This window comes from Myotis daubentonii, chromosome 12 (assembly GCF_963259705.1).
Source record: "Myotis daubentonii chromosome 12, mMyoDau2.1, whole genome shotgun sequence".
NCBI classification, from domain to species: domain Eukaryota; kingdom Metazoa; phylum Chordata; class Mammalia; order Chiroptera; family Vespertilionidae; genus Myotis; species Myotis daubentonii.
The window spans coordinates 37,195,700-37,215,426 of NC_081851.1; the positions used below are offsets into that span (position 1 = coordinate 37,195,700).

Here is a 19,727-nt window from a genome sequence, read left to right on the forward strand (position 1 = left end):
CCTTGTCCAAGGTCAGCCTGGGAAGGAAGGGCAGAGCCAGAACCCAGCCCTGATGTCCTGTCTCCTGCTCAGTGTGCCCTGAGGGGCCTGTCCTGCTTCCCAGGAGGGAGGCTTCTCTCCTCCCAACCAGCATAGGGGACTGTGGGTATGAGTTCGAGGAGACTTACTGATGGGTGAACCCATTAGCCAACCATGTCCTGTGAGACCCACACCTGCCCCCTTTGGTAATAATATAGAGTAATAGCTGGCATTTACTGAGCACCTGCAGAAAGCCAAGCACTTGCTAAAACCATCACGGGACCCAGCTCATGTCCTCTCAGCAGCCCTCAGAGGTAGGTACTACAATCAGCCCGAACCTCAGATGAGAAAGCTGAGGTTTAGAAGATTAAATAATTTGTCAAGATGGCATCTGAGCGGGCCATGCCCGACATTTGATTACAGCAACCTGCTGCTTCCCCGCTTGGCTACACCAGAGTCTCTCAATCCAGTGATGTGGACCCCAGCGGACCCTTGGCAATGTCTGAGGCATTTCTGCATTGGGGGGAGGGCTGTAGAGAGAGGCCCTGGTTGCTAAACATCCTACAATGCATGATACAGCTCTCACATTTTCTGGCCAAAGTATCATCATGCTGAGGCTGAGAAATGCTGGGCTGAGCAAGTTATCTCCTTCTGGAAGTTTCCAAGGTGCATTTGCCCTGTTTTTGGGGGGGTTTTTTTGTTTTGTTTTTTGGTTTGTTTGTTTTTTACTTTTGTAGCCTGAAGGCCCTCTCTCCCTGCTTCCCGTCCTCTGGCCCTGGGTGGTGTCAGGCGATGATACACAAGGCCCATGTGAAAGACGCCCCGTCCTGGTGACTTTTTCCTCTTTTTCAAATCTAAACCCCATCTGGCTGCTCCCTTCCTTCCTCTTCATGTTTCCCAGGGAGGTGATTAAGCTTGGTTTTAACTTTTTCCACCAGGGCGGCAGCTACACTAGGAAGAGTGATTGTCAGCACTGATCTTTATCATTTCTCCCGGTGAACAATGCTGATGCGAACTAGAACAACTAGAACATTAAAATTCACTTTTTACAATGGGATTATCGACACCAGGTCACCGACAGTGACAGTCGCAGGGCGCTTTTAAACTGCCTCCACGATCAGCCCACCACTTGGAGGGGAACCTCTGGTCTTACCTGAACCAGCTGAGGAGGCAGAGGATGGGAAGAGAAGTTTTGTTTTTAAGGGGGCAGGAGCGGGGTAATTTGGGGGGGTTATTTTTTTAATGAAGAAGAAGTTCTTAAAGAATCGAACGGAAGTTTAAGTTACAGAGAAAAGGCCGTATGGACTGGATCATATTTCCAGGCCTCAGGTAGAAACACAAGTTGATCTGCATTTTCTGGGAAGAAAGCACTGCTCTGGGCAGGAACTTTCAGCAGCAGAATGCTTTCTGGCCAGAAGTTGGGTTTTGGGGCTTGGGGTTGCTTTTGGAAAATACAGCCAGTCTGAAAATAGACTCACAATAAAAATGCCACTTCAACCCAAACCAGAGAGGCAACCACCAGATTCCGTCATGTGTTTGGATTGTACAGTATGCCGAGGCCTTTGACACAGCTCACGGGGGCTCAGGCAAGGCCTGTCCCCACACACACGGGACAACCGCCCCATGTACACCCACGCACACATGCATCCACATGCACAGACACATGCATCCACATGCACAGCCGTGCACAGCCCATCGCCCCAGACAACACCACGCGCACACACGCGCACGCGCACTGCGAGCTAAGATGAAGAGATCATCTGTGGACACCAAGCACGGCTCCCCCAGACCGCTTCCCCACGGAACATACCGGCGGTCAGGGCCCCAGAGGCCGCTCCCTCCCGCCCTCCTGGCTGCTCCCTTCCTCTCCTCTAATTCTCACAAGCTGTTTGCTTTGGGGCCGGGGAACTGGCGTGCACGGTAATGGCTCTGTGGCCTGGGGGTTTTCCCCAGTCTCTCATTATCCTCCTGCTGGGGGTGCCCTGGGCCCGAGACCAAAGGACAACACACTGGGAACCGCACAGCCCAGGCCTTTGGGGGCAGAGAAAGGACAACTCTCTCTGTTTGGAAAGCCTAGTGCATGGAAGGTCCTGGAGATCAGCGTATGGACCCCCAAGGGCCCTCGGGTGCGGGAGAGACCCCCTCCACATAGCAGGAGGCGGCACGGCCACTGGTGAAGTGTGGGCTTGGGGAGCAGGCCTGGCCTCAGCTGCCCCCAGCTGTCACCCAGAGCAGATTACTCAGTCTCTGCAAGCCTCCTGCCTCACCTGTAAAAAAGGAGTCAAGCCCTAGCTGGTTTGGCTCAGTGGATAGAGCATCAGTCCATGGATTGAAGGGTCCCAGGTTCGATTCCGGGCAAGGCCATGTACCTCAGTTGCAGGCCCAATCCCTGGCCCTGGTCAGGGCACGTGCGGGAGGCAACCAATTGATGTGTCTCTCTCACATCGATGTTTCTCTCTTTGTCCCTCCCCCTCCCTTCCACTCTCTCTAACACTGGGAAAAAATATCCCCGGGTGAGGATTCACACACAAAAAAGGGAGTCAAGCTGAAGGTCAGGTGAGATCGTGCATGTAAAGTGTTTGCTGGGCACAGCCTGGCGGACAGTAGGTGCTCAACAAGTGGTAGGCACTATTCCTTTTCCAACATGCCCGTGTGGCTACTGCCCTCACCTGTTTCAAGCCCCCAGTGGCACCCCCTGCTTAGACAATCCTGGCACTTCTCAGCATGGAGCCCTCCTACCCCGTCCTACCTACCCAGAAGGCATCGCAGCCTATGCCCTCAGAAGCTCTGCTGTTTCAGCTCCCTTGCCTTTGCTTGTGATCCCCTCTTTACTGGAATGCCCTCATCAAAACCCCACCTCCTCCAGGAAGCCTTCCTGCCCCCTCCTGACCTCAGGGATCTTAGGCTCCTGGAGTCCTCCCCGTCCTACCTGGCTGCCCTCCTATCTGCCTCTGAGCAGGGCTACAGGTGAGTTTCCCAAGAATGGCCCACACCTTCTCCTCCTCTGCCTCCCCCAGAGGAGACTGAGTCACCCAGAACACACACGCCCACTACGTGTAGACTGAACTGAAGGACCCAGTGACCCCTGAGGACGGCCACTTCTGAGGACACCTCCCTCCAAGGACTGCGGCGCGGAACTCACCAGTCCATGATACGAATCCTCATTTTCTCACACATGGAGGGAAACTATAGAGAGAAGAGATACATGTTGGTGTGGAGTCCTTTTGAAGACCCAGGAGTCTGGGATGCGGGTGGGATGCTGGGGAGGCCAGGAGCCTGGGGCCCCCGGGTGGGCTCACCATGGCAGGCACCGTGATGCTCTGGTTCCACTGAGGGTTGGCCGTCTTCTCCAGGATTTTGCTGCAGAGCTAGAAGACACAGAGGTGGCTGGAGCTCCGAGGAGACTCTGGACTCCCTTGGGGACCACCAGTCCAGCCAGCAGCCGTTCTCTGTCATACTGGGCAGAAGGCCCTGTGTAGTGGGCTCAGGCACAGGGAATCTTTGCTCTATGGTAGGTCAAACCCAGGTCTGGGGAATAGATTGCCTGAATACCACAACCTTCACTCTCAGTTCGTATTTCTGGCTGGAATTCCCCCTCTCCTACCTCCCATTATGGTCATAACCCTGAATGTGGGGCCCCTGAGTCCAGCCTGGCTTTCCCAAGGGCCCATAACCTGCCACTGTGGAAGACAGTGAGCCCCAGGAGTTTAGAGTTGGGGGGGGGGGAGAGAGAGAAGGGGATAAGAGAGCTGAAGGGCCAGGCCAGGGCCACGCACCAGCATCTGAGAGTGAGGAGAAAATTAAGTGAATATACAGTCAGCCCGTCAGCCACAGTCTGCCTCAGATTAAGCCCTGCTCTTAAGACTTGGCTTTCCACAAACAAGAAACCTAGCGGAGTGGAAATCGGATCCAAGCATTAGCTCCAGTGCTCTGCTCTGCCCTTGGGTTCCCCGGGGCAGCACCAGGCCCCTCAGCCAGCTCAGGGCATCCTGTGTCCACATGGGGACGACAGGTCAAGGCCCGATTTTAGAGATATAGATCCTGGTAGGTTTGCATGTTCTACACATAAAATACTGAGCAGCCTTTTTCAGAGCATTTACTATGGGCCCTGCAGTGTGTGAGCATTTTCCATGCATTAGCTCATTTAGCTGACCTAGATCCGGGGTTTCGGTCCCTTCATGAGACGATGGTGCAGCCAAGACTGCCTCTCTCCTTGGTTCACCCAGTGCCAGCCCCTGCCCCCACCCTCCTCACCTCCCTGTGAGAAGAGCCCAGGCTGAGGCTGGGCAGGGATGGGTACCAGGATATGGCCCTTGTGTGATCCAAAGGAAAGAAGAGAGCCCTACAATCTGGCAGAACCATCGGCAGCATGGCACACGGTTCTCAGGGATGGGTTTACAAAGGGCTGCAAAGCACAAAAAAGATGCTCAGCCTCCCTTGTCATGAAAGAAGCACAAATAAAACTAATGAAATACCATTTCTCATCCATCAGATGTGTTTTGTAAAAATCTCTAAAGCCTGGCAGCCTTCTATTGGCAGGGCTCTGGCGGAAGCTCGACCCCTACAGAGGGCAACTGGCTACTATCAAAATCACAAATGCAAACACCCTTCCACCTACCAGTTCTACTGCTAGACATTTATCCTACAGAAACTCCCGCCGTGTGCAGAATGGCATCCGATGAGGTTATTTACGGCACTGTGGCTTCTGCTGGCGAGGATGTGGAATAACTCAGGTTAAAGGGCCGGCTGAGTAAATGATGGTCCATCCCCACGATGGAGCACTGTGCCGCTCTACAAAGAACGAGGGCTGCTCGGTGTTACAAAACAGCCTCCAAGCTATCTTATTAATTGAAAAGCTAAACACCGGGGACGTCACATGTAACACACAGACTGTAGGTAACACGGCTGAGAGGTACATTTGAAAGCTGTTAGGTGAGTAGATCCTAAGGATTCTCATCACAAGAAAAAAAGCATTGTTTTCTTTGGTGGGTCTCTATATGAGATGCTGGATGTCAACTAAACTTATTATGATAATTATTTCATAATATAAGCCACGCCATTATGCTGTGTGCCTCAAACTTATACAGGTCTGTGGTTATATCTCAATAAAACTGGGGGAGGGGGGATTAAAAAGCAAGGGGCAGGACAGTATAATGTGCAAACGTTTGTATAAAAAGGGTAAAAGCTAAAAATTTATAGCCAGATGTGCTTGCATTTGCAGAATAAAGCCAGAATGATGGGAGGAAGCTAACTGCAGTGCTTTCACCTGCAGGGGAGGGAAGAAATGCCGGACTGACGGGCAGGGCCGAGCAAGCAAGAGAGCTTTCATGATGGATGGTAGAGACAGATGCTAGATAGATAGATAGATAGATAGATAGATAGATAGATAGATAGATAGATAGATAGATAGATAGATAGATAATAAAGACAAAAAGATGATAGGTGGATAGATGGATGGATGGATGGATGGATAGATAGATGATAGATAGAGATAGATAGATAGATAGATAGATAGATAGATAGATAGATAGATAGATAGATGATAGATTTATAGATGTAATAAATGTACTACCTAATTCAAAAATTAGATGAACAAAATTTTAAAAGGAAAAGCAAGGACTCTCTAACCAGCCACAGCTGAGAGACGTGCCAGCATGGTGCCTCAGCTCCCTGGAGCAAGAGGCCCAGGTTTGTCCCTACGCCCCCAGGAGCAGTGCAGGAAGTGGCAGACCTCTGCCACATCACGGGAAGCGCTTCCACCTGGCTGCCCTTGCCGCCACTGAGAAAGCCAATGGGATAACAGCCGGCCCCATGGCCGCACCCAGGCCAGCACTGCCTCCGGTCCTAAAGTCCCCAACACCCTTCCCGCACCCTCTCCACTCCCCACACACTCAGCCAAGGCAGCACCAAGCTTCTCCTCCTCCTTCGCTCCTCTAAGCCTTAAAACACACACACACACACACACACACACACACACACACACACTCTTTTACTGGATGATGACGTATAGTTAGTACAAACTTTCTGGAGGGCTACTTGGCCACCTTTATCAAATACTTAAAAATAAGCATGCCTTCTGACCTGGGCCTAGAAACCTCCCTATGGAAGAGCAATCAGAGTGTGGATAAAGATTCCAGTACACGGATTTGTCACAGCATTGCTCATAAAAAAGGAAAGCTACAGCAACAAAAATTATCCAAAAAAAGGTTACTATTATATTCCATTCACTTAATGGAACAGTATGCAGTCATGAAGAAATTGTTTTCAAAGGCTATTTAGTAACCTAAGGAAATGCAAGATGAGAAAAGCAGTGTCCCAGACTGCACAGGTACCGCGATTCTCCCTATGGGTGGTAGTTGCGCGTTCTTTAGTTCACCAAGAACACAGAATCAGCGAGCGTTGACCCGCTGCTCCAGGGGGAAATACAGGGTTAGGCTCCTGCCAGCCTCTGTCACAACATTTTTGTCAACCAATCAATTCATAATTTTGTGTTACACGTGTTTCTGTTTAAAGACACCTTCTTTAATAAATCTTGTTGATTCATTAACATTGAATTCATGGTCAACAGCACGATCCCTCCTGCTGGCATGAAGCATTTCTAACATAGATTTTCTCCATGAGGCATGTCACAGCCTTCCTGCACTTAGGAAAGCAATTCCGCACTCGCCTGGGACTGTTTTAAATGTGAAATCGCCAGTAACATGCGGAAAACATGACACCAAGGAGACCAAGAAAGGGACGCTTTTTACAGGCTGAGAGCTGAGCTCCCGTTGCTCCAACTCGGCTGGCAACGTGCACAAACGATCGCGAAAGCACCGTGAGTTCGCAGCTCCAAATACATTTTAGCGAGAAGGCGAACTTGCAAATACAGAATCTGCAAATAATGAAAATCAGCTGTGACTGGATCTAATTTTTTCCGGGGATGGAGTGGGGGTGAGGCCAACAGGAGGAGTGAGAACTGCAGAGAGGAAAACATGGCACAAATGTTAACAATAGTTGTCCCCAGAGCACTGTGGGTACAGAAATACGGTTATTCTTTTGTTTGTTTTCCTTGGGTTTCTCTGATTATTTTCACTTTTTTTTTTACAATTAATAAATATTATTTTTGCATTTAGAAAAAAAAGGTTGTTTTAGTTTCCTGCTCTGATACACACACACACACACACACACATCTATCTCTATCTCTATCTCTAACTCTATTTCTATCTCTATATCTATCTCTCTCATACTCCCCTAGTAAGTAGCTCAGCCAAAGCAGGTAAGCTTCACATCTTAGATAATAGTGCCATCTAGTGTCTATAAGAGGAAATGCAAAGAGTACCCGGCTGAGGTGGGTGGGTACACAGAGAGGACAAAACCCCAGGTCTGCTCAGATTAGGCTGTAATCAATGAGAAAAAGTGACACACAAGCTGACAGAGAGAGGCAGGCAGAATGAGACAGGCAGTGAAGGGAACAGAGTGTGTGGGGGAGGCCACGACGAGGTGACCATGGGGAGAGAGGGGCACAGAGGCCTGGGGCCGCCCAGGCTAAAGCTTTCAAGAGGGAAGGTCTCCACTGGCTCCTCCGTGATAAGCCCCTTCCTTCTAGAGCAGCGGTTCTCAACCTGTGGGTCACGACCCCTTTGGCGGTCGAACCACCCTTTCGCAGGGGTCGCCTAAGACCATCCTGCATATCAGATATTTACATGACGATTTATAACAGTAGCAACATTACAGTTATGAAGTAGCAACGAAAATAATTTTATGGTTGGGGTCACAACATGAGGAACTGTATTTAAAGGGCCAGAAGATTGAGAACCGCTGTTCTAGAGGGAAAGTGGAGGGTGCAGCTTCTCACACCAGCCCAGCCACCAATCGGCTTTACCTACACCAGGTTCCCTACCTCCATCACCACCCTCAGACATTTGCACCTGCCTAGAAAAAGAGCCCAGGGCCAGCCAAGGGCATCCCAGGACAGGAGAAGGCCTGGGGGACTGACAGGGACCCAGGAGCAGCCGGGAACCAAAGACAGGTTGGTCTTGGCTATACCCGTCATCAGAGCATCCTACCATCATCCCTGGGAATGTGGAATAAAACCATCTCAGGACTTTCCGATCCATCTAACTGGAAAAACTGGTCCCAGTCCTTAGATGAAGTGTCCAGCAAGCCTTCCTGCTTCCTTCCTTCCTGCCTTCTTGCCCCAGAGCCCCTGAAGGCCGGAAGAGGGCATCAGACCCTGACCCCAAGCCCTAACCAAACTGCATTTGGGTAAGGACCGAAGTGAGCTGTGGGGCAGAGAGAAGGGATGGGCCTCAAGACATGTCTGAAGTCAGGGCCAGGGGAGGCATATTGGGTGTAGCAAGGGCTTAAGCGGGGGGAGAACTGACGCAGGCCCACGTGCTCTGCCTTCGATGGCGGTGCCCGGGAGGATGGAGGCTCCCAATCATGGGCAGGATGAGGCAGAAGATGACTCTTTAAAGGGGACCAAGAGGCAGTAGGTAGAAATGTGCAGAAAGGGCCCTGCAGGCCTGGGCGTGAAGGGAGGGTCGGGGTTAAACAAGTGGGCGTCCTCCTGTGGAGAAGGGCCGTCTGAAGGCTGGGCACGGCCAGGGAGAGCCTGTGGGCTGGGCAGACAGATGCTGGGGGCTCCATCCTAGGTGAGGCGGGAGGGAGCAGAAATCAACAGGGACTAGAGCCACAAGCCTGCCTCTGGGCAGGAAGGTGGGCTGCAAGGAAGAGAGGAGCATCAGCGTGATCCCAAGGGCCCCCACCAACGTGGCCTTCCTCTGCCCAACTCCCACCACAGATTTTTAAAAATAACCATTATGTCTTTATTACATAGTTTTTAGTTTCCCTATCTTTACGCCTTCACATCTAGTTTTTATGCAATTGCTTCATTTCTCTCCAAATAGTCTCGTATCCACCCACTATCCATCTGCCTGCTCCGTGTCCATCCACAAACATGTGTCAATCTCAGAGACCCAAGCGCACCCATGCACATGCGTGCTGCTGCCCCGAGAGCTAGGCCAGTGTCTCCCCAGGAGTCCCACGCTCATCTCACCTCCACGCGCCTCTGGCCTCTGACGGGCGTGGCCAAGGGCAGCGCCTGCACCTCACTCTGTCCCATGCTCTGCCCTCCCCGAGCATCCTCGCGCTTCTTTGCTCCTTACCATTTTCCCTGCGAAGCTGACCTCCATGAAGGGATCCACCAAGTTCTTCTTGTTGCTGTCGAAGCCGAAGAGCTGCTTCACGTTGTCCATCACGGCATCGTCCACTAAAGAGAAGGACACGCTGGTCACTGCCCACCTGCTGCCCCGCCTCCAAATCCGGGGCCTTCTGCCTGCCAGTCTCCAGGTGCTCTTGGCAAAGAGAGAGACGCTGAGGCGCCCGCTCAGCCCCGGGACTCCGGGAGTGAGGGCGCCCAGGAGGGAGGATCCCCGGAATATTTCCTCACCCAGCCTCCCCCCCCCCCCCACACACACACACCACAGCTTGTTCACTAACACCACCTCCCCACCCCTCAGCGTCTTTCAGAACAGGCCCACCAATTGATGGGTTAGAAAGCTACATCAGTGAGGGCAGTAAACTTCCGGAAAAGGACTGGAAGTTGTTATAATAATATCCCATTATTTGGCATCCTTTTGACATTTTTCTTTACATCCATTAGCTCCGTGATTTACCTAAGGTTAACCAACAAGTCAATTCTGGGGTGTTTATGAACTTTTAATCTATATCGCTTCAAATCAATATTTTACTAAATTAGCCATGTTTACATATGTATGTACAAAGAGAGAGAGAGAGAGAGAGATGTGTATTTGTGAATGTATGCATATGGATGTGTTATCTATAATGTATATGAATGAGAGAGGAAATTGACAGTTAAAGATCATAGTCTTGCTAATGTCTACATGACTACAACAGATAACAATTAACATTTATATTCTATATACCCACCTATTTTGTTTTATTTATAGTTAAACAACATTGCAGAGAATTAAACATAGAATACCTTCACTTTCAGCAAAGCAAACATTTCCATTTCCCCAACCCCCTTTTGGAATCTCACCAGCTTCACTCTGCATAGTTTAACCAGTAAGTGCAGAATGTTTTTAAGCACATATTTTTTGTTATTGTTGTTAATCCTCACTGGAGGATATTTTTTCCATTGATTTTAGGGAGAGTGGAAGGGAGGGGGGAGAAAGAGACGCATCGATGTGAGAGAGCTATCCACACTCCCCCAAATGGGCCGGGGAACCTACAACCCAGGTACGTGCCCTGGACCAGAATCAAATCCAAGACCCTTCGGTTTGCAGGCTGATGCTCTAACCACTTAGCACATCAGCCAGGGCTAAGCATGTATTTTAATGACCATTTAATACCCATTATATATTTAAAGGCTTTCCCCATGATTTTGGTTCAAATAAGCCTGTACAGAAGGAACCCATTTCATTTATTGCTGTCATTAGTCAAAGCAGAAACCCTCAATTAGCTTTATGCAAAACTTGTAAACAGAGACCCAAGTAGCAAATGTTCTCACTGACTTATGAACCATAACTGGCTCATATGCCTCCAACACACACTCGAAGCAGGGGCTCACAGCCCACAGAACAGCTGAACCACTTCGGGAGCCTTTAAAAATGGCCAATGAGGCCCTGGCTGGTGGTTCAGTGACAGAGCATCACCCCCGCACATCGAGGTTGTCACAGGTTAAATTCCCGGTCAAGGGCAGGGAGCTGGGTGCAGGTTTAATCCCCCACCCCCGGGGCACATGTGGGAGGCAACCAATCAATGTGTGTCTCTCACATTCATGTTTCCCTTTCTCTTTCCCTCCCTCCCATACCCTCCCTTCCACTCTCTCTAAAATCAATGGAAACGTATCCTCAGGTGAGAACTAACAAAAATAAATAAATAAAATAAAAATAAAAACGACCAATGTTTGAACCTTACCTCAAACCAAGTCGATCTGAACCACCAAAGGTGTGGCCCAGGCATCCCTACGTTAAAGCTCCCCCGGTGATCCTAGCACCCACAGCTCTAAAATATTCAGTATACGTACAGTAAGTCCTCACTTGAGGTCATCAATAGGTTCTGTGACTTTAAGGGAACCAATACATATGCAACCAATTTTATCATAAACTAATTGATATAAACAAGAGTTAAGATCGTGTGGCATCGCATCAGCATTATAACAAAAGATGTTGAACAAAATGACGGTCGAGGACCTGCTGTAATCCCCCCGCCATTTACTGAGCACACGGACGGGGCCAATACAGGGCTAGCCACGGTGAGAAGCCAGGCAGTGGCCACAGTGGCCTTCCTGGGAGGAGGAGGGCACGGCCACACCAAGGTGACCCACTGCTCCAGTGCCGGAGACCGAGTGGCTTCCCGGGACACGGGACTTTCAGGGTTAACCCAGGACAGCTGGAGGCAAACCGGGTGCTCATCCTTCACCCGCAGAGACCCTGAGCTCTCCAACACGTCAGTGTCTGCCTCCCCAGACCAGGGTCTGCCAACTTGCAGGCTGGGCTCCCTCAAAGAGGAAAGAAAATCAGTGAGATCCAGCCCTGAGCACAGAACAGAGTCGGATGGTGCTGACTCCCTGGTGAGAACCAGGAAATGGGTCCACAGCGGCTACACAGCCAGACCAGGCCGAGGGGATGCGGAACTGGAGCCCAGGGCAGCTATCGTCTCAAGATGTCTGGCACCTCTGTGACTCCACCAACACTTACGTGTCTTTGCATTCACTATGACTGCTTCTCTGCTAGGAACAATAAACACGCTCGGGGAACCCAGAGAGGGTTGGGGCTTCCCCGGAGGACAGCGCGGAGGCCCGGCACTGACCTAGCAGATTCCGGAGTGAGGACGCCAGGCCAACGGGAGGCAGGGCGAGAGTGGAGGGGCAGCCCCTCCATCCATTCCCCCGGGAGCTGATGTGGCCCAGCGGGTCCCCACCGGCCCAGGCCTTCGGTCCCGGGGAAGGCCCACACTCACTCTGCGGTAAGTCCTCGGCCCTGAAGATCTTCAGGCAGAAGTGCGCCCCTCGGAGGGCCACGCCGGTCGGCCGGAGCAGGTTGCCTTCGATGTCCTCCTTGTCTTCCGAGGGGTCCTTTCTCTCCAGCTGCAACGCAAACCAAATGTGACTCCTGACTCAACGACGTTTCCCCTTCCTCAACCAACACCGGGAAAGGGCGCATTCTGAAGAGAGGCAGGCCGCTCCGGGCCGTGCACCAGCCTGGACCCCAGGCAGGTTCCTCACCTGGGACGCGCTTCCTCCTCTGGGCAGTGGAGACAATAACAAGAAAAGAGACCAGGAAGAGAAGGTGGGACCAGGTGGCAGAGGACACGGCACAGGGCCCAGCAGAGGGGAGAGCGGGGAATGGCAGGAGACGAGTGGAGATGGAAGGGGGCGGAGGGAGGGAGGGTCAGCAGCCAGGGCTCTCACACTGTGCCGCTGTGACTCCCCGAGGGAGGCTGAGGGTGGAGCTCAGGAGAGAGACAAGTTTAGAAACAGCCACTGTGGGGAATGAGATCAGGAATAAACTGCACCCGTGGCAGCACCCGTGGCAACCAGCACCTCCGGGTGACTTCTGCCACCCAAACTGACCACAGAGTGGAGTGGAGAGTGTGTGGTAGGGACAGTGGGGGACAGGAGGTATGTGGGAGACCCAGGGGTTAGTAAGCACGCAGTGAGAATTAGGGTCATGGGGAGAGGGGAGAGTGTGGCAAGGGGGAACTGATGGACTGGGAACCTGAGAGGGATGGGGGGCTGTCACCCCAGTGAGGAAGAGCTGTCACCCAGCAGGTGATGGAGGGAGAGAGGCGGAAAGAGACTGGTGGGGAGAGGGACTCCCGAGCTCAGATCTTAGAAGAAGATCAGATGTTGATGGCTCGTCCGTGAGGACACGTCACACTCCGTGGCAAAGACAGGAATCCACACACAAGGACCCTCCGGGGCCAGCTCTGCAGGGCAGGTCACAGCCCGGAGGACCCACAGAGGGGGAAGAAGCCGGGGAAGCAGCCGCTGCGGGAGGAGGCAGCGCTGGGGCCGGGGAAGGCTGCTGGCACCCGCAGGGCACTGCGGTGAGGACCAGGGGCAGCTGCTCTCCAATCCCAGAGGCCCGGGGAGAGCCGGAGCCGAGAGCAGGGGCCTCCTTCTGAGCTGGTTCTAAGAGGAGTGACTTCCTCAGGGGAAAACAAGGTTCCAGGTACTAGGAAGAGGAGGAAGCGTTGTTTTACAAGAGGATAACAGACTCGGAGATGCCCCATAGAAGGAGCAAGAAGCACAGTGCGGAGAGCAGGGCGACAGAGGGACAGGGCTGGAGTGCACGGGATGAGAGAGCAGGGACGGGTGCCCGGGGGTGGGGCTGTCTACCTGAGCTCCATCGGCCCTCAACACAGCACCCTGCGTTCTCCCTCCCCTAAACTTTCCACTGTGGGTGCTTGAGCTCTTGTCACCAGCCAGCTCCTCCTCCTTGACATCCTCATGGGACTTGCCCTTGGCCTCCACCATTATACCAGACTTTCCCTGGGAAACCCCACTCCCACCACCCCTCCCCTGGGGATCGCTTCCCTCCTCCTGACTCTCCCACTCCTCCTGGCCATCATGGGCTGCAAAGAGAGGGCCACCCCTGGCAGCTGCCCCCCTCCATCTCTCCCTCCCAGAAGTCCTCACCACCCACATGCACCTCTCCCCCACGGCTCTCACTGCTGTCACAGCCAAGCCCAGGCCCTGTGCTCGCCTTGCCTGGATGACTGCAGCACCTGCCTCACCGTTTGCCTATCTGAGTTCCAAGTCTCCCATCAGGGAATCCACATCTGGACAAGCCATTCGCCAGCACAGCTCCTGTCCTCCACCAACAGCGTCTTCATCTCCTGTCCCCTTCAGCTGCTAGAGGCATGGCCCCATCTCCAACTTCCAACCACACAGAACCACTCCTCCAGCAAAACCTTGACCACTGACACCCCTCTCAGAAGACAGCTTGCAAGCTATCCGCCTCCTCCAATCCCTCACAGAGCGAGCGAGACACCAGCACACAGAGGGGCACACAGCAGGCGCTCAATAGTGTGCATTCCGTATTATCTGTCCTCTGCATCAGCTCTAGGCCCCATCCTTCTGCATCCTCCCTGCCCCAATGCCCTGGCCACCTTGGCCCTGTGCCTCCACCAGGCCTGCCTGAGCCACGCCTGACACTTCTGCCATCCACCTCCCGGTCTGCTTCTGGGCCACTGAGCATCATGAGGCTGTGCCACGAAGTCCCCAACCCAGAGTGGGTCCAGAAACCCTCCGTTTCTTAATGAACACCTCATTCCTCTCCCACAGCTACTACTCCAAATGTTTTCTCCTCTCTCCAGACACACAATGATGCTGCTGTCTCCCCAACTCTAAACGCTTTCTCCTTCTACCACCTCCAACGTATAACTGTTCTTCCTAAAATGATCTCACGTCTGCAAGGAAGAAAAATATGCAAAAGACAGATGATTGCCAGAGACGGGGAGGAGGGAAGAGTGGAGGAAATGGGAAGATGGTCAAGAGGTACAAACTTCCAGCGGCAAGTCATGGGGACATAAGATGCAGCATGGCAACTATAGTTAATCATGTAAAATTGCATATGGGACGTCGCTAAGAGACTAGATCTTAAAAGTTATCACCACAAGAAAAAAGAATTTTTTTGTAACTATGTGAGGTGACAGATGTAACTAGACTTTCTGTGGTGATCATTTCACAATATATACAAATATCGAATCAGTATAACATATAACATGAAACTAACATGTTACATGTCAGACCTCAATCAAAAAAGTATTAAGAGAAGAAAATACGAATGTATATCCTTCTGAGAGGATATGCAAAGAGATATTAATAACAGTTCTCACTGGGTGGTAGAATTATGAGTGATTCGTTTTTTACTTAGACTTGTCCACGTTGTCTACATTTCTCATAATTACTGTGTGTTCTCTTAAAGCAGAAAAACGGAAGTTGCTTGTTTGTTTGTTGGTTGGTCGGTTGGCCCTCCGCTACCAGGTACGGTGCTGTGAGGAGGACAGGGACATGGACTCACAGGCGCTTCGTTTCCAGGCCCCAGCACACACAGGCTTGCTTTCAGGTAGCCTCTGGCCCCAGCGGAGAAATCATCAGGGTCTGAGAGCAGCAGCCACTTCCTGAGAAAGGCGTGTCCTACGGGAGACAACGTCCGTGGGTGGTCACGGCATTGGGAGGACCCAGGTCTGCAACCACATCCGGGAGCCGAGGGCGGACTGACTACACGTGGGTGAGATGAAGGACTCGTCCACTGGACAGGGGGGCAGGACGCAACTTGTAGAATAAGAGGTGCTTGGAGTGTGCAAGTAGGTTGGAGTCAGAAACGTTAACAGGAACCCCAAAGCCAGACTCGGGGCCAGTTACCTCTCCCCTCGGGAGGTGTCCGGGGCAGGGTAGAAACCAGGCTGTGGAGAAATGCTAGACGTGTCACCCAAATGACGCGGCCCACCCCTGTCCAAGGTGACCCCCGCCTCCAGCTGCCTTTGCTTGGGGCCTCCCAGAATGAGCATCCCTGGCTGACCCGCTGAGACCCTCATGAGGGCTGGCGCTCCCTAGGGGGCCTGTTCCTCCTGGAAGGTGGAAGCCTGCCCTCCCTCGCTCCTGCAGCTCTCACCTCCACATCTTAAAACCCCCAGGACCTAACTCCACCTCTACATCCTAAAACCCTCCAGGAGGGAACTGGGTGTCCCCCAAGCAGCCTCCAGACCAAAATGCAAGGACAAGGCCAAGGTGATGAGAAGGTGACTCACGGGGCTCTCTGTAGACGGCACCCACATCTATCTGAAATTAAACAGAGAGAACACACATCAAACTCTTGCCCCTGAAGTGCTACATAAAGTGTGGTGCATCGTATCAGCCCATGAAAAATCATGTTCTGAAGGGACTGCCCTTCTGGTAGCTGGACGGGATGCTGGCGACTCGTGAATCGCTTAATAAAGCCAGTTAGACCTTCAAAAAGCATCATGTTTTGAAGAACATATGGAGACATGGGGAGCTGTTCCTCCTTTGATAATACATGGGGAGGAAGAAAGCGGAATATTTTGTTGTTGTTGCTAATCCTCACCTGAGGATGTCTTTCCCACTGATTTTGAGAGAGAGAAGGAGATACATCAATTGGCTGCCTCCCACAGGCACCCTAACCCAGACTAGGAATTGAACCCACAACCCGTCCTTGCATGAGCCCATGCTCTAACCACTGATCTACACTGGCCAGGTTAAAAGTGGAATTTATTTTTATTAAAGTTTGGTCAAGTATATACGTGCATAGGAAAGAAAGAGGAAAGGAAATACAGCTGTAACTGTGCTCTTTCTGGGTGGTAAATTTGGGTGGGTTTTATTTTATTTTTGTTCTTTCCTGTATTTTATAACTTTCTGTAAAAAAAAAAATCATAGATGAGGGTGATGTTGATGGTGGGGAAACTGGGGGGGGGGGGAGCAGGGATATGTGGGAACTCTGTACTGTCCTCTCAACTTTGCCATGAACCTAAAGCTGTTCTGAGAAATGTTTTCTTAAATCATGGATTACTTTTATCATTAGAAAAAAGTGTTTAACCTTAACCGTTGGGTTCTCAGGACAAGAAGTGTATCAAAGATTAGCGACTCCAAATACAACGAAGACCCATTTGTTACAGAACGACAGGCTGGAGCCCGTGCCTTTGAAAACTGCCTCCCAGTTAGAAAGACGTAGTGTTCTACCTGGTGACTTAATTCCCAGAGGAAAGGGGTCCCATTTTATTTGCATAGCAGGGGAGGCTAAAGTAAGCTGTGCCCTTTCTTTCCATTTGATAAATGCTTGAAGACTCAAAAATGAGGAAATCAGTAAGAATTACATTACAACAGCATTCAGGAAGGTCTCCACGGCTCGCTGCCTTCCCTGTGTGTAGCCTGTGAAAGCAATTCTGCCCTCTCAGCCTCTCGGTGGAGTGCCGGGGACGCACACCGCACGCTGGCTCAGTGATTCCTCAGTCACACAGTGCTCTTTCCCTCCTACCGCTGTGGGGAGGATTTCCGGGCCGGGAGACCCTGTTTTGTTCATTCTATTTTGCCAACACCGACCAAGACAGGAGTTCTGAAGTGCCAACCCTGGCACACTACCCACAGAGCCTCCACTCACACGGACACTCGAGAACTGGCTGCTTGCAAAGAACATAAACCATTACCCGGAACTCCCCGATGAGAGCGTCAGTCCTGCGGGAACGGGAGTCCACCACCTGGAGGGAAAGATAAATTAAAACTCTCACTTACGAGTAAAGGTTGGCCCAGACAGGGCCCGGCCCGATAGCTCTTCCCCCCGCACTCTACTCCAGAGATTGTGCTAAGCCTTGTTTAACCCGCACAAGAACCCTGTGAGTAGGTGCTATTATTCTCCCCATTTCACAGATGAAGAAACAGAGGCAAAGAAAGAGAGATTACAAGGCTTGTACAGAATCACACAACTCCTAAATGGCAGCGGCAGGGTGAGAATGCACTTTGGCTCCAGAGCCCATACTTTTAGCCACTAAACTATATTGTCTTTTAGAGGAAAGGAGAAAAGAGCTGCCAGGGCCCAGAAGAAGAAAATCTTGGCCAGAAATGGCACATGGACAAACAATCTTATATAATAAAAGCCTAAGATGCAAATCGACCAAATGGCGAAACGACCAGTGGACCAACCGGTCTCTATGACACACACTGACCACCAGGGGGCAGACGCTCAATGCAGGAGCTGCCCCTAGCCTGCAGGCCCCAGGCCAACCAAGGGTGGGTGCCAGCGGGCCCCCCCATCACCCCTGCAGCAGCGGTGGGAGCAGGGGGCGCAATTTGCTGGCAAGTAGGCGGCATCAGGCAGGCCAAGGCAGGTGCCAGTGGGGGCCCCCTGATTGCCCCACTGGTCACCCCACAGATTGGCCCTGATTGCCAGCCAGGCCTAGGGACTCTACCTGTGCCTCTAGTATAAGATGAAAATCAATGTTCCCGCTACAAGAATGATTTCAGGACCCTGACCCGAGACACCTGGGGGTGCTGAGCAGCGGGCTCTCCCTCTCAGCTGCTGCCTCCATCTCAGCTGCTGGAGGCATTCCCGTGACCAGCAGCCTTGAGGTGAGCCTCTGCACAGCACTCATGCTCTGGGCTTCACGGCTTCTGTGTCACACACGTGCATGGGGGACGGGCATGTGCGTGTACACAGCCCACAGAGGACCTCTGGTCACCCAACGTACCGTGATGAAGATGGGCTCATCGAACAGCTCCGCTGGAGAGTCAAACACGTTGAAGAACAGAGTCTGTTGGTTCAGGGCAGAAGGGAGACGAGTGAGTGCCTGCCAATGCCCAGGCCCCCAGGCCGGGGAGAGAGTCAACCACCCACCACAGCACTCGGGCTTGTCCCACGGAAATCGGAAATCGTGGAATGAGCTCAGCCCGTACTGAGTTCTGGGACCTGACAGATTCTGGGACGACCCTTCCCTGACCCCACAGAGGTCGTCATCTCAGGGACCGGGTGAGTGGCTGGCCCTACAGGATGACAGGGATGTGGAGCTGTGGGAGCCCAAGGCACGAACACGAGCTAAAACCATCTCTCCAGCTCCTCCAACAGCCTGTTCACACCTTTGGGTGGCACATCTCTCCACCCAAAGTCAGTGCCTATGTAGACACTGAGGGGCTTGCTGGGCGTCTGCTGTGTGCTCCCTATCAGAGGCCCACCAGGGCCCCAGCCCTCGCCCCACTGCCTCCCACCTCATTGAAGAGTGGGCTGTTTCCCTTGTGGATCCGCGTCCGCCTGGTCTGCCCAGCGGCAGTGACCTTGACCACAGGCTTGATGTTCACCCCTGGCAGCTGGCGCCCCTCGATCACCTGGATCCTGATCTGAAAGCCAAGAGGGGGCGTGAGCAGGAGGAAAGCAGAAGTGGTCAGAAACACACACATCCCACTCCTCCCGCCCCCCCCAAAAAAAATCAGAAATCTCGGGGACCATCCTCACGGCAGGTCTCGGGAAAGTTATTAAAGAGGAGAAACCCGGCAGGCGTGGCTCAGTGCTTGAGCATCAACCTATGAATCAGGAGGTCACAGTTCTATTCCTGGGTTGCAGGCTCGATCCCCAGGCAGCTGATCAATGATCTTCTCTCATCATTGATGTTTCTATCTCTCTCTCCCTCTCTCTTCCTCTCTGAAATTAACAAAAACATGTATTTTTTTTAAAGACTTGGGAAAGCCTTGTGAAAACAGTCCCCACCCAGGTCCCTTGCTCCTATACATCCCACGTTTCCACACAGAGCTGCCAGGCACCCAGGTAAGCTACGGCATTAATTCCTGGCACCCGGCCCAGGCATCCCTCCCCAGGTTCCTGCAGCCGCTGGCGCCTCGGGCCTTTGACGCTGATGCTTTTAAGTGGCTTGAACATCCTGCAATGACAATTCCCTCAGAGCCTGAACTCAGATAGTAAGGCTCCCCGTCTCTGCTCTGTATAAGATGCAACGCTGTTCACATTCTGAGAAATAAACTAAGAGTTTCCTCCACTGACTATAAGTAAACGAAGGTTTCAAAAGTACGAAATTTTAAAATATTAAAACAATTTTCAAGGGAAAAATAAAGTTTACTGGTTCTAATTCCTAATCAGTAGTTACCTATTGATTGATTGATTGATTGATTGATTGATTTGTTTAAACTAGCATTCTGTAGAAGAATATATTATTAATAACAATGGAAAGGTAGATGA

General features: G+C 51.9%; 1 protein-coding gene across 20 annotated transcripts in view; it reads right to left on the reverse strand.

Moving 5' to 3' along the window:
• Positions 1-19,727, reverse strand: part of DYSF (dysferlin) — a 202,199-nt gene that overhangs the window by 123,567 nt on the left and 58,905 nt on the right. For all 20 annotated transcript variants that reach the window (XM_059659471.1, XM_059659466.1, XM_059659469.1 and 17 more), the window contains 9 exons: positions 18,749-18,877; positions 18,235-18,297; positions 17,197-17,247; positions 15,787-15,817; positions 15,057-15,172; positions 11,989-12,115; positions 9,168-9,271; positions 3,318-3,386; positions 3,161-3,204 (listed from right to left, as the gene is read on the reverse strand). In XM_059659471.1, the coding sequence (XP_059515454.1) occupies positions 3,161-3,204; positions 3,318-3,386; positions 9,168-9,271; positions 11,989-12,115; positions 15,057-15,172; positions 15,787-15,817; positions 17,197-17,247; positions 18,235-18,297; positions 18,749-18,877 (734 nt within the window). The remainder of the gene's footprint in view (positions 1-3,160; positions 3,205-3,317; positions 3,387-9,167; positions 9,272-11,988; positions 12,116-15,056; positions 15,173-15,786; positions 15,818-17,196; positions 17,248-18,234; positions 18,298-18,748; positions 18,878-19,727) is intronic.